Source organism: Tympanuchus pallidicinctus, unplaced genomic scaffold (genome assembly GCF_026119805.1).
Source record: "Tympanuchus pallidicinctus isolate F22 unplaced genomic scaffold, pur_lepc_1.0 scaffold9, whole genome shotgun sequence".
NCBI lineage: Eukaryota > Metazoa > Chordata > Aves > Galliformes > Phasianidae > Tympanuchus > Tympanuchus pallidicinctus.
In genome coordinates, this window is record NW_026294813.1 from 3,115,050 (window position 1) to 3,130,784 (window position 15,735).

The 15,735-nt window shown below is 39.5% G+C and overlaps 1 protein-coding gene across 2 annotated transcripts in view; it reads right to left on the reverse strand.

Moving 5' to 3' along the window:
• NLN (neurolysin) overlaps positions 1 to 15,735 on the reverse strand; it is a 37,472-nt gene that overhangs the window by 21,539 nt on the left and 198 nt on the right. Inside the window, exons 1-3 of one of the 2 annotated variants that reach the window (XM_052670436.1) lie at positions 15,540 to 15,680; positions 2,393 to 2,649; positions 137 to 285 (exon numbers count right to left, since the gene is read on the reverse strand). In XM_052670436.1, coding sequence (XP_052526396.1) covers positions 137 to 285; positions 2,393 to 2,621 — 378 coding nt within the window. In that variant the 5' untranslated portion in view covers positions 2,622 to 2,649; positions 15,540 to 15,680. Of the gene's footprint in view, positions 1 to 136; positions 286 to 2,392; positions 2,650 to 15,539; positions 15,681 to 15,735 lie in introns of those variants that run through there. The other variant, XM_052670435.1, reaches the window with a different exon arrangement.

Below are 15,735 nucleotides of genomic sequence, written 5' to 3' on the forward strand. Positions count from 1 at the left end.
ACAGAAATGTTCTTCCTGTTTCAATAAAATATGACCCACAAAGTAAACAGTGCAGATGAAGAATACAAGGTTCATTTAAGGAGTGACAGGGATCTTGAAAAGCACTGTACATATACACTTCTTTATTGTAATTTACCTGCAAATAAACAATCTTCTGAAACACATCTTCTCTCATGCTCATCTCCACATCAAAATTGGAAAGCTTTTTGTCAGCTTCTGTACTTGCTAAGCGTACCTCCTTGTCAGGTGAGACATGCTGGGGAAAATCCAACATGCTTCTTTCCACTGTTTAAATAAAAGGCAGCGAACACTTAGAAGGCTAGAAATATCATGGACAAAGAAACCTTCCCTCCCTCTTCTGATATTTATACAAGATAAAAGAAACAAGTATCCAAAGCAACCAGATGCTTAAATTAGGCTTGAAGGACATGAGTTAACACAAAATTGAATGAGTCATGGGATAGAATTGCATAACATTATAACAAATAAACAGTTTACAAAAATAATCCATTACCTAAGACTAATTATCACCTTTGTACTTCTGTGAAGTCAACTGACGGTTGTATAAATAGGATACATGATTTTTGGAGGATATAACATTTGCAAGTAAAGACTGACAATGTTTCATAGCAGGCAGAGGCTTCCATACTAGTTTTTAAAGCGAAGTACTCCAAACCTTTCAAACATGCCCATCTGTCCTGAAGTTGTTTTTAAATTGGTACAAGAGAAGAGTGTCAAATCACTATCTTCATCTACATGTTTTAGAAAAACAATCCAGTAACAAAAAGATGTATATTCTGAACTTCTAGAGATTGTAAGCTACTGATATTTTTAGAATATTCTTTTGAAATTAAGTAAAACCTTACTTACTAAATAATACTTTATCTTCCTAAGGAATGGAAGTGCTAAATAGAAATGAATTGTTTTGACTAGCTGAATTAACTTAAGTCAATTATAATTTCATTCTCCTCTCTCAAAAGTCAATTATGCTTTCATTCTCCTCTCTCAAAAATGATGTTTTAGATTAATGATATCTTAACATGGTGTTGTAAAAACTCCATAAAATAGAGTAAATTTTATTTACTCTTAAGTTGTTTATAAAGCACGGAGATTACTCTCAGTACTTAGAAACCTTCAGAATGCACAAACGGTCATATGGTTCCTCTTAAAAACCACTGAAAACTCTGTTTTCTCCTCTCCTGTTCTCAGACCACTGTGGTTCAAAACAACAAATTTAATTCTGGCATCTTCTAAGGATAATGTAAGGCCAGTTGTAATGTGCATCTCCTCAGTTCATGAACTCCAGTTACTGGGGGAATATTTTTCATGCACCCGAGAAAGGGATAAACGGGACTAAAAATCCAAGATCCTAGCCAAAATCATGCTGTGTTAATATATCATATGCCACGAGCTATTTCAGAAGTAAGTCCTGGTAATTTCACATACAGCTTTAATAAATGGCCTTGAAAGGTTAGATATGACTCAATTCAGCAATGGCAATGTAAAGAAGAAAGTACATCTCAGACAACACGTGACTTTCAGTGGCTCTGCTTAGAGGCTTATGGCCACTATTTTCTCAGTAAAACAGACTTGCCTTCTAATTCAATTTAAAGCACAGAGGTTTACGCATAGACAGAATGACTTAGAATATACCAAACACATTTATACAATTAAAACCAAATCTGTCCGGACTCTGTTTGGATGAAGATTAGTCAGTCTATCTGCCAGCATCAATTCCAGTCAATTCACTGGATGTAACCGAACTGTGAGTTAAAGTAATGTGAAAGCAATAGGCTAATGTTATAACACAATCATTTGTGCTACAGGCTGCTCCTTTCTGGAAGATGAAGATTGATCTCCATGTTGGAGTGCCTGTTTTCAGCACTTCTCTTTCAACTGCAGGTTTTTTTTAGAGAATTTAAGATAATTTGATATCTTATTACACAGGCTATTACAAACATGCAACCACTGCATTATAGGTTTTCCAAAACAAAGCCATATTTTTATTGTTCCACCTCCTCTGAGGATTATTAAGAAGTTATCTGAGTGACTTGTGTTTGACCATACACTGCATCCGTATATTGGAAGGTCTTGGTAATTTGTTCAGGACAGTCTAGACATGATCACAAGACCAATACCTCTACTGCACTGCTTCAAGTCCTCATACGACATAATGTAAAAGTGTGTAGGTTTTTTTTATTGAAAAAGCATTCACAAAATTCCTCCATTCTCTTCCACTACCTTTTCTCCACTAGGAGTTTATTAGTCTTTCCATTGTTACTTTTGAGTTGCTCATCTCAGTCAAATTCTACAGCAACTGAGATAGGCACTGCTTATCAGGCTTGAAAATGCACTATTGAAAAAAAAAAAATCACAGAAAGCATACACTAACCTGCATATTCCACTTCTATATCTGCCAAAGCCCGTACGGTATTTTCATGTGTCACTTCTTCAATATTAAGCTTCCCAACAACATCATATACATGTTTTGTCTTCCTGATTAGTTCTTCTGTTCTTGTTCTAATTTGCTCTGGTGACAGGTCCCATCTCAAAAGGTTTCGGCCTGATGCTATGTACGAAGAAGCCTTGAGCTGCTTAGTGATTTCTGCTCCTAATGTCATTCCCAAAAAAAGCCGAGGCCCAATGGACCTGAAAGAAGGAAAAAAGATCTTTGCGTAAAGACTCCAGTTTGTGAGAAAGTTTATAGTAAATATTAAACAGGCAGCAGACCTTTAACAACCACAAAGTATTTTTATACCAGTAAGAACAGGGTCCTACTTAAAATCATGTGTTACTTGTCCATCAGGAGCATTCACAGCTATTATTTTATTATTTAAAATTAATTTTAGGTAAGTCAGAGGTTTGTCTACACCCTTTTCCATACAGTGCCAAATATGAGACAGAGGCAAAAACTTTGATGTTGAAAAAAATAGACTGTTACTATTTAGTCTTAGAAAAACAGAATTTCAGTTACTGAAACTTTACAGACAGTATTTACATTTTTCTGCAGTGATTTGCAAATTATGATGGATGAGAACTACAAATATGCATACAATAAGATAAAAAAAACCACCCATGTCTGCTTGTGTTCACTGTAACTATTTCATATTTGTTTACATGTCTGCCACGTAAACAGCCATAGGAAGAAAACTTGTAGTTGTTACTTTGTTGAAAATTTGCTCCTAATTTTTGTAGTTCCGATACAAGTTGCTTCAGTCTAATGCCAGAAGAGGATGCAAGCTGACTGCAATTTACATACTATCAATCCTGATTTGTATACATCAAATATAATTCAGCATTAGTTAGTAGAACAATTCACATATGTAACTGATCATAACTGTGCAGTGCAATTACTGGCTGACTTTTCAATAATTCTTGCGATTATACTAAAAATATATATCTTAAATCAATGAATCCAAATAAAAGTTATGGCTTTGGATATACTGGCTTCCACATTCCCATCTCCTTGGACTCAAAAAATTAACATCGGCTTTGCTGTATAAAGAAGTAGCCAGGCTTGGGCAGCTGACTGAAACTTGGTTAGCAAAAACCCACAGTCCCAAAACATATCACAGTAATATCTCAGTTGATATAAATTATTTGCTGAAAAACATAACGAATTGATAGTAATTAAAAAACAGCTTGCACTCAAGAAGTAGAATGCCACAGATTTTAGTATCTTAAGAGACCAATCCACACCTTCAGAAAAGTAACAGGGACCAGATCTCTGAGTTAAGAACAGATCTGAATGGCAGAAGCTTATTATCTGCCTTCCAATTTCATTCACATAATTTGAAAGCCAAAATAATATATTGCTATGGTAATAATGACAACTTTTGACTTTCAAACAAAACTAAAGAAATATAGGAACACACAGATTGCTCATTACTGGAAAGGATGTTTTGTTTTGTTTTGTTTTTACACCGTTTATTACGAAAAACCTTTTTCTGTTAGTATCAGTCAATCGCCTACACTAATGTTATAGCAAAACAAGTCTGGTTGTGTACTTAGAAAGGTTTTGGCATAATACTGCAGAGAGCTTACATAAAAGAACAAGCAATTGTGGCCTGAAGGAAAAGCGAAGCAGATCAGCAAAGTGCTAGCAACCCAAGAAGAACCACATGCAGAGCTTCTGTTTGAAGGAAAGATTTCAAATAAAAGGTCTCACTGGCCTAAAAGAGGAATTTTCTAGGTATGGCCTAGTCAAAGTTATTTATACAGGACCTAAATGAAAGGCAACATCCGTAATCTACATTTTATGCTGAGATTTTTTTTCCCCTTGTTATTATCATTTCTTCAAATCCTCCCATACCAGTGTAGACAAGATGCTTCCTTTTAACTTCTACTGGCATACAGAAATATAACCCTCTATAATATCAACAACCAAACTCTGAAAACAAAGCCTGAATAAAAAGCATTCCTTCCATCTCTGCTCTCTCTCCAGTACAAATTCAGATCTGACATTAACGTGTCACCAGCTTCTCCGCTGGACTACTGCAACTTGGAATCTCATCTAGAAGTTTCTAATAAATGAAGCTACTTTCATGAAAACAAAAGAACATGTGTTAGCATTCTCCGAATGAAACAGTTTCCGAGAATCCAGAACTACTGAATTCTACCCTGAATCTAAAAATCTATTACAGAACAGCACTTCATTAAGTCTGCTTCCCACTGGACTGCGCTATGTCAGTCTTTATTACACTGCAGCTCTGACACAGCCTCGTGGATGCAACCTCCTCAAAGCAGTTTCTGAACTTGCCCTTTTCACCCTCCAAAGGTTGTCAGAAGGAATATGAAATGCGCCAAATTAAAGTCAAAAAAGAAATGAAGCAGAATCAAAAGAAAACAACAACCTGAAAAAAATAAAAGTTGATGGCTATGCTAAAGTGAAGGATATAAGGCTGATATTATTTTTAGGGGAACATACAGTCTTCTGTAATTCATTGTTTTCACATGGAGAAAACACAGCTCTGCTACTGTCCAACAACACAGTCCCAGAAACAGTGATTAAATAGTCATAGCAACATTTAATTTCAGCCTGTCAAACAAGATCAATTAATAAAGCTGGACAAGTTTAATTAATAAAGAGCCCCTAATTGCTGCTAAGCACTTCTTTTAAGCACACAAAAAAAGATCAGACCACCTGATTTTCTTTGTAGATTGGCTAATTGCATGGTGGAACACATAAAAATCAATAGCTTTATAAATGATTGGCATAAATTCCATCAAGTGATTACCTACACCCACTAGAGACAAGTAAACACAAAAAACTGGCTTTGTTTTGCAGTGCTGATACTTTGCCCCCTCTGATGCAATGAAGCAGGCATTCATGTAGAACAAAGCCAGAGAAAACTCAGAAGGACTCACAAGTCTTTCACTAAACCAATGTGGGCTTTCAGAAACGTTATAATAACATTTCAAGTAAAAACAATCTCTATATGCAACCATTGAACACAACTCAAACTGACATTTTAAAACACACACTTTGCTGCCAGTCGTACTTTGGGCCAATGTGACTCACATCAGAATAAAGAAAAGCCACATGCAACTTCAGTATGTGCACAGGTGAAATTTTATTCCAGCTATTTCTTTAAGTGGATTAGTACTTCATATTTGTTGTTTACTTGAAATTATAACCACATGCCCAACTTTCAAATATCACACGATAAAGTTGAGAATGTCTTATTTGTTCAAGAGAGAAGCATAGAAATCATAGCAATGTAAAATTAAAGATTAAACAGAATATAAAGAGAAGAACAAGAAAGGAGAACACTGCTAAAATAATTATGTTTCAAAGACGCTCTGTAGCTTTATTTGTCATGTTATTAGAAAATGTGACTGTAAATTGTGCCACTGAGAGAAACCTTAACTTCTGAGACACAAACTGGAAAAGAAATTAAATAAATCATATTAATAATAGTAGGAACCAGATGAAGCAGCAAGCAGTGTTCTTCAAAAAGTAAGTGAAGCAACATGCTGCAGTTATTACATAAAAGGGTTGGTTTTGGTAAATGGCAGCAGCATTATAGAGGAGCCAGCCATTACCCAAACTATGCAATAAGAAAATGATTCAGTTTAAATTAGGCAGAAGAATAAACAAATGTAGGTCTGTAAAGATTACGCGTATACTGCAATTATCCTATGTGGCCATGGATACGCTATTACCAGTGCGTGAACTGACCAGTTCAGTCTTTCAGACATTACATTTAATTGTCTGCAGTGCAATGTGGAACTGTTGACATATCTGAACTAGCATGGCCTATGGATAAGGCCCACATTCAGCATTAAGATATTCCTCTTCCTTCCCACTCCATCCTCTGCCACTTATTTCTGCCCTGTACATGACACCATCTGTGATGACAGTGTAACTACCAGCAGGATCGTACTTCAAAAAGAGACAAGATAACAAACAGGTGAAAAAAATGAATTATAGAATGGCTTTGGTTGGAAGACATCTTTAATATCACCTAGTTCCAACTCCCCTTGCTGTAGGCAGCGACAAGTTGCCCGAAGCCCCACTCAGTGTGGCTCTGAACACTTCCAGGGGCAGGGCAACATTTTCCAATAATTCACCACCATAGTAAAGAACTTTTTCCTTATATCTAATGCAAACAAAGAGAGTCTAAATTTAGAACTTGTACGCCTTGCCCTACAAAAAACAGCCCCTGACAGAGTCCCTCTCACTTTTCACGTAAGGCCCCTTAAGTGCAGGAAGACCACAGTGAGGTCTCTCCAGAGCCTTCTGTTCTCCATGCTGTATAAGCCCAGTTCACAGAGCTGCCTTTGAAGAGAGCTGCTCCAGCCTTCTGATCACTTTTGTGGCCCTTCTCTGGACCCACTCCAACAGCTCCTCATCTTTTCTATGCCAGGGGCCCCAGGTCTGGACACATTACTGTGGGTGGGTCTCACGAGGGCAGAACAGAGGGGGACAATCCCCTCCCTCACACTGCTGGCCACTCCCCTTGATGCTGACCAGAGTACTTCTGGCCTTCCAGGCTGCAAGTACACACTAATGTCCCAGTTCTTCATCAACCAACACCTTGAAGTCCTTCTTGATAGACTTACACTCAAGCCATTCTTCCCTCAGCCTATGTCTATGTGCTTTGGATTGCACTGACCCAAGTGCAGGACTGCACCTGGCCTTGCTGAATGCCATGAGTTTTGCATGGTCCCTTTCAAGCACATCCAGGTCACTCAGAATGGAATCCCTTCCCTCCAGTATGATGACTGCACCATACCTGTTAATGCCATCCACAAAAAGACAAAAAAATGGACCAGGCCTACCTTTTTTTTTTCTGTTTATCCATAATGTGTAGCTTCAAAACAGTTATGCTAGCATAAAAAATGGATGAGAAGATTACCAAAAGACATCTAAGCCTGCATCACTGCCTGAAAATACATATGATGCATGAGTTTGGTTGAGAAAAAAAGCCTCTAGATGACTGCTAGTATTAATGACAATTTCTAACAAAAGCAGTGCAAGCTGTAAAAGCTTAGTAGCAATTTCTGAAATAGGATTTTTAAAAAGGAAAGAAAGCTTCTAAGTTGCAGACTGCAATCAATGCTGTTTTTGCTACAACATCAGGTAATTTATTTTGCCAACAAATCTAAGATTTGATTACTTGCTGCTTCTGGAAAATATGAACACAATTTGATTTTAAAAAGGAGGAGGACTTTTATTATACTCTCTTACAGCAGTATAGCAGCCAACATAACTGCTGCAAAGATGAGCAAAGTAATTAAGTTTATGGGCTGATTTTTAACTTGTGCAGTAAATACTTTAAGCATACTAATCATTTATGTAAGTCTGGTTTTGTTTAAAAACAATTTTCCACATCTGGAAGATGCCAAACAACCCTTTGTAACAATGCACTATTTAAAAAAAAAACCTCAGACTGTGAAGCAAAAGTAGCAAAGGGTAGCACCAGCTTTAGAAAATGCAAACATAAAAACCTGCAACCATGATCCTACTACTGATGATTACTTTATAGCAGATTCAAGTTCGCAGTCTCATTTAACTGCGATGCATTCACACTGCAAATGGATGGAATCATAGAATTGGTTGGGTTGGAAGGGACCTCAAAGATCAAGTTCCAAGCCCTCTGTGATTCTGTCCAAGACTCATTCTTTGATCATGACCCCCCACCACCTCACTGTGCGTATGTCCACTGTTTGGTCTCCACAAACATTCAACAAGTGTCAGCGAATGTCAATGGGTGCCATTTTCTTCACATGGAGGAATTCAATGACACACCTTTGCTTCATGTGCCCTTCCATGTCAGATGCCATTCTCTCAGACTGACCCTCTGCTGCCATCTGTCACAGCAACAACGTGTGGCGTGATATCAGTGGGAAGGTTCAACCTCTACTGCCATAGCATCAACATCTGCCTCTGATGTTGTGGCATCAGAGATCATCATAGAATAAAACAGAAGCCATTGCTTTTGGAGAAGCCATTCACTCCTTATGAAAAATCTGGGATAACAGTTTTGGGGGTAAAGTGGAAGTCAAGAAAGGAAATTAAAATAAGAATACAAGAGGCAAAAAGAGAGGCAGAGATACATTAATTCAGATGGGTTAGCACTGAATATATTTTTGCACAGGTTTGCACACACGAATTTAAAACAGAATGGGATGTTACACTCTTCGTGCGCTTCTGTAAGTTAAAAAATAAACAACAACAAATGGTTCCCAGCTTAAAAATTGCATCAAAACGCGTGGGTTTCTTGCACAAAAACCACCACACATGTAAAACACAATGAATATATCTTTCAACTTGTAATTTACTTTATGTAGCACTGTCACAACACCTAATTTAAAAATGAGAGCAGCAACAGGACCATTCTGTTCTTTCAAACTGTTGAAATAGCAGATTTTAGTAAAACAATACTTCCTTGTCTTGGAGGCTGCAAGAAGCACTGCGCCCCGCAAGCGTTGGGAATCTGCAGACCATATTCATCAGGTGACCTCAATCAGCACTCACAGGGCCTCGGTATTTCAACGCCACCTAGTGGTCTTGTTTAAATAATAAAAAAAGGCACGTTCCATTACTGCAATATAAAAACTGCCTCAGGAACAATTATTTAATACATGAACAATATGCCATATGTTGGCATTTCCCTGTGAGTGCTACCAAACATATATAAATGGTAATAGACAGGCATGATTTAAGTAAACCTTTATAGCAACCAAGCCTCATATTCAATCATAGAATCATAGAATTGCACAGGTTGGAAAAAAACTTGAAGATCAAGTTCAACCGCAAGCTAACCATACTACCCTAACAACCCTCCACTAAATCATGTCCCTAAATACCACATCCAAATGGTTTTTAAATACATATCCAGGGGTTCAGTGGTACATCTTTTTTCTTTTTTTTTTTTTCTTCCTGTAAACAAAGACCTACTTAAGTTAAAAAGCATTTCAGAAACACTACAGTGTGATTTCAGCAACAAGTAATACAATTTGGATGCACTGCAGTTGGTCTGTGTAATTGGATGGATTTTAAGATGCAAATTAAATAGACAAAATTTGTCTAACTTCTTTGCTTGTATTCAAAGTATATCTCCACTGAGTTTTAACTCAGATTTAAGCAAGAAGTATTTTTTTCTTTTTTATTTTAGAGTAAAGGAAGAACAAAATCAAGCAAAGTCAGCAGAGGACTGAGTAACCCCAGACAGAAAAAAGAACAGGGAAAAAAAAAAGAGAAGTCCAAGAAAGAACAAAGTACAGCTATATCACTCTGAGTTAAATCACAGCATTATTTCAATTGAGAATAAGGAATGGGACCACAGCCACAGAATTTAAGTAATGACTTTTTCCTGCTGGACAAACACTTCTGAAGTCGTGATTACACTTCACTTCTCAGCCCTTTCATTAGTTTGGCTCTTGACAGTGTCTGGAATGGTGAATACATGCCTTGAATTCTTAAGTGATTTTCCTTGGCAAAGAACTTGGCTCTGTGTCATGACAGAGTTTGGGACAGACAGATCCCATGATGGCAAGAGGACAGCATATTTTGTATTTCCTAATCTAAAGTTCCACAGATGTTAACAAGAAACTTACTCTTATTAAACGGTGTTAGATGGAATAGAAGATGATCGACAATCTTTCAACACTAAATAATTAGTTTTGTCACTGCATCTTTCAGAAAAAAGATTATTTGCAACTCAGATCACAGTAAATTTTACATTGCTCATCTTTCTGTACATTGTTAGCTCTTCAGATCAACTGAAATAAAAAAAGAAGGAAGTTAAACGAATTCTTTTAGAATCCTTCTTGAGAAATATATTTTTCTCTACTCTACTTTCACAGTCTTAGCATCTTTCAACAAATGCTTACTGGTTTCTTTGGTGGAATTATCACCAACAACAGTAACGTAACTGGAAAAGGTTCTTTGTATCAATTAAAGAAAAATGCAGATCAGAAGTAAAAATTCACAGGTATGCATAGCAAGTTTCACATAGCACAAACCCCTAGGCCTTATGCTATACTTGCATACTCTACTCATGTCCCCCCAGTAATCTTTAAAAGCAAGCTGGAAGCAGCTCTGACTGATTTTCATAAGAGAAATCTATCTGCACACAGTATTCTGGAGTGGACCACACGGAAGATCAGGTTTCTGCAGAACGCTTGAGATCTTCTTTCTCAAAACCTAAAATGCTAGAACCCACAGTTCTAAAGAAAAACAAATGAAAAACAAAATCTTACTCTGATAAACTGGGCTCTGAATCCATTCTCTGAACTGAATTCACATAGCATCATGGAGTACTTCCATACCTGCACACTTTGCTTGAAGAAACTTAAAAAGAAAGCTGAGAGACTGATGTCCATACAGACTGCAGGTGAACTACTTACACTACACTGAATTTGATGTAGGAGCCATCTTTCTGGTATCTTCCACTACACAAAACACAATGGGAAAAAAAACATTTCCAGTTCTCTCACTTACTGTTCATAAGCACTATCATGCCTACAATCTAACACATGCAAAGTCCATGCCCTGTTGTGCAAACACCACACACTGCTACCATCAGGACAATTCAGTAAGTCAATGTAATCAGATAACAAATTAAAAATAGCTTTTTGACTCCAATTAAAAAGAAGGCAGTACAGCAAGACAGAAAAATATCGAGGAGGGTTTCTAAGTATGCAGGCATATTTAACATATTTAACACATACTGAAAAAGAGCCTCTTTGACAAAAAGGGGATTCATAACTCAGTAACCTACTGGAATTCTTTGAAGGTCTTTTAAGTAGACAGGGGCCAGATTTTTGATTTGACCAGAAAGTCTTTAAAAAAATGACACTGCTGTGAGATGTACAGAAAATCATCTTAAGAAGAAACTGTTAAAAGACTTGAAAGAAACAGAAGAATGGAACTCAGTGACCTGCATAGTTCTAGGTTGGGTTCTGTATTCCTCAGCATATCCATACCTAGCCTAGAAAAAGGTGGGCTTCATGAAATTGCAGCAGTTACTGATGACAGTACATACAAAATATGGGGTTGAGCAAAGGTGTAAGGAAGACCAGTAGACACTGTAACAGGTGATGCACACACATACTATGTGCAGTTCTGCTGCTCCCAGCCATTACAACTCTCTTGGTTTTCATTCTTCCACTTGTGCAAATCCCTTTCCTCTTCTGCCAAGTTAATTATGATCAGTAAGGGATTAATTCCACTCAAAGAACAACTAGATGGGGATTCTTCCCTGACAGAAACAAACAAACAGAGGAAGTTTTTTAAGAAAGTTATACAAACACAAGCAGCACAGAGAGAAAGAACAGTGATCAGTTCTCCCCCTGCTACTTCTGACATAATTCTAGAAGAGATCAAAGAGTTATAAGAGGGAAGTTCAACATAAAAATGCATTAGCAGAATTTTTTTTTTTTTTTCCACAAAATCATATGATAACTGTCTTTTGTGTTGGCAAGTCCCCAAGACCTACATGATATGGCATGGAACTGTTCTGAAAAGTCAAAAGTTTGTCCCATCATATACACTTTCCTACATTTGATCTTGACAGACTTTTGAAATAACCCAAGACAAATCTTTCCAAGCCCGGCATTTCTTAGAATTATAGAACATCCCAAGCAACCTACAAGAATCATCAAGTCCAAGTCAACGACAGGACCACTCAAATTTCAAAGCCAGTCTTTGAGAGTGCTGTCCTAATGTTTCTGAACTCCAGCAGGCACGTGATTGTGCCCACTGCCCTGCGGAGCCTGTTCCAGTGTTCCAGTGCCCAGCCATCCACTGGTGAGGAACTTTTTTCTAACACTCAACCTCCCCTGACAGAGCTTCCATGGTTACTTATCCCAGAATTATAGAACGGCTTTGAGTTGGAAGGATCATCTTGTGCCAATTTCCCAACTTCTTTCTTTATAGAGAGAATGACAACTATGTCCTCAAAAAAATGTTATCTGATTTTTTTAGTGTAATCCAACAGACAGCCCCTGGGTGTAATTCAGAACCACAAAATGCTTTCAGTCCCAACACATTTAACTCAGCAGGTCCAGGGAACAGTTTTGATCAGCAAACACTGCTGAGAAGATAAATTGCTTTTTAGATCCTGTTGCAGTTAAAAAGGTGGCGGCAGCTCTTGCTTTTGTCCATAGAAGACAACTGCTGATGGGCACACACAGAAGGTTGTGTAGCCCCCACAGCACAGTGAAAATGAAAGATGTCCTGAGTGTCCTGTCTGGACCTCACTGTTGCTAGTGTTGGACCCTGTTGGACTCGATACTTTAAGGAAAGCGTACACATGCATTGTGCTCACAAATAATAAGATACAAGAAAGTGACTCTAAGAGGTTTTCAGATTTCCCTGCCATCCTCCTGACTCTTCCCCCAAGCTCCCTTACTGCTGGTTTGATTCCCTTTCAAGAGAAAAGTCATAGAATCATAGAATCATAGAATCACCAAAGTTGGAAAAGACCTAAAAGATCATCCAGTCCAACCGTTCACCTATTCCCAATAGCTCCTACTAAACCATGTCCCTCAACACAACATCCAGCCTTTCCTTGAACACCCCCAGGCTCGGTGACTCCACCACCTCCCTGGGCATCCATTCCAGTGCCTGACCACCCTTTCTGAAAAGTAATACTTCCTCATGTCCAGCCTGAATCTCCCCTGCCATAGCTTGAAGCCATTCCCTCTGGTTCTATCACTAATGACACGAGAGAAGAGGCCGACCCCCAGCTCACTACAGCCTCCCTTCAGGAAGTTATAGAGAGCAATGAGGTCTCCCCTGAGCCTCCTCTTCTCCAGGCTGAACATTCCCAGCTCCTTCAGCCTCTCCTCATAAGCCCTGTGCTCCAGACCCCTCACAGCTCTGTCACCCTCCTTTGAACCCGCTCCAGGGCCTCGGTGTCTTTCTTGCAGTGCAGGGCCCAAAACTGGACGCAGTACTCGAGGTGCAGCCTCACCAGTGCTGAATACAGGGGAACAATCACCTCTCTGCTCCTGCTTGCAACACTGTTTCTGATGCAGGCCAGGAAGCCATTGGCCTTCTTGGCCACCTGGGCACACTGCTGGCTCATGTTCAGCCGAGCATCAATCAATACCCCCAGGTCCATTTCCTCTATGCAGTCCTCCAGCCACTCCACCCCAAGCCTGTAGCATCGCCTGGGGTTGTTGTGGCCGAAGTGCAGGACCCGGCATTTGGCCTTGTTGAAACTCATCCATTGGCTTCAGCCCAGCTCTCCAGCCTGTCCAGATCCCTCTGTAGGGCCTCGCTACCCCCAGGCAGATCCACACTTCCAGCCAGTTTGGTGTCATCTGCGAATTTACTGAGGGTGCACTCGATGCCCTCATCGAGGTCATCAATAAAGATATTGAAGAGGATAGTCTTCAATATAATAAGGAATTCAGTGTTCAGAGTATTCAATATAATAAATAAGGAGTTCAGTGTTTAGAGTATTCAGTATAATAAATAAGGAAGTCAGTGTTCAGAGTACCTTTCCAGGAAAGAAAACCTAAAAATTAGCCATTACATGCAATTTTTAGGTTATTTTTTTCCTTTTTTTTTTTTTTTGTAAGATTATTTTTTTTCCCCTGGATGCTATATAAATCTTCCTTACAGCTCAAAATTTGATTTTGAAGGTTTTGACAGAAAGACTCTAGAATCACGAGCCCTGCAGAATTATTTTAGCGTACCAGAATTATTTAAGTCACATTTTCCACTTCTGCTTTTTTTTCTATTACACGTAATAGCCTCAGAAAGTAAAGAGTCTACCGTGCTGACTTTACTAATGTATGCCTTAGCCTGCCTTTTTCTACACATTTCGTTGAAATATATTAATCTTTGTGTTCTAATAGGGAAGGTACTCAGCTGAAGATAACCTCCTTCTCCAAATCTGTCTGTTTTTAAATGAACTATTCAAATGTTCAATGCCATTTTATCTAACATAAGACATGCAGCTTGAAACTTCCTACAGACTCAATTTTAAATTTCACATTTAAAATGTATTGACTAAAAATATCTTCTGAGGATGTTTGCTATTCAATGTTCCTACAACCACGTGCTTAACTTCTGAGACCTGGAGGTCTCTATTTGGCTTCTGAGATCACTCATTTTTGTGAAAGAATTACTTGGGCACTTAAATGACGACTGACAAAAAATAAAATAACACATTTAACAAACTGCACTGACTATTCTTAGATGTACATATGACAAATGATGAAAAAAAAAATCAATTCTGAAATGAATATCAATCCTTCCTTATTACCTACAGACATATCTTCAGTTTCCAAATACAAATTGCAAGGACAGATCTTTTATTTATTTATTTATTTATTTATTTATTTACTGCATAATGGAATAACTTTCATCCTTCAAACACTTATTTTTCTCTTTTTCCCCTTTTTTTGTTTTTGTTTTGTTCAGGACAAAGAAGGTCAGTCAGGCAGCATTTTGGATTGACACACAATGGGAAACAATGAAAGTGACTATACAAAAAGAACATAACCGAGTCGATCAATTAATTTACAGCAGCGGGAACTTGGTGAAAAGAAGGATTTTTAATCTTCTTTTCTAACCGCTGGGACCCCCAACCCTAACTCAGCCCGAAGACTCGCCCTGAATGTGGCGGAAATGACAGCCTCCGAGAACCAGCCTCGCAGTACGCAGCCCGCACACAGCTGTCATTTCTCAGAAGCTCACCAGCGGTAAGCAGCCATCTCCTCCTTTCACCCTGCAGCTCAGATCCACGCTCAGCACCGCAGCTCAGCGACAACCCGTGCCCACCCAGCCCGGCCCTCGGCCTCAACTCGCGCTCTCCGTGCCCCGAGCACGGCGCAGCTCCTCCCTTCCCTTTTTCACCGCTCGCCGTCTTCCACGACGCTTCCCCGGACGCGCCCGGAGACAGCGCTCAGTACAGAGACGGCGCTCCTTCCCTCATTGTCAAACCCTCCGGCACCGCGCCCGTCTCACGCCTCACCGCGGGCAGGAGGCGAGCTGAGCTACCGCGCCCCTCGCCATCGTTTTCCCGCGCTCCCCACCGCAGCTCCGGGCGGGCCGGCCCGGCCGAGCCGCCCACCTGCGCGCCGGTTATCTCCGGAAGGCGGGCGAGCCGCAGGAGCCAAGGGCGTCACCCGGGGAAGCCGTCCAGCCCCGGCCCTTTTGTCTGCCCGGCCCCGTGCAGCACGGCCGCAGCCGAGAGGCATCGGCAGAGCGGGGCTGGGCAGGGCCCCGCCGGAACGGCCGACTGGGGCCGAGGGGCGCGGAGCCGCGGG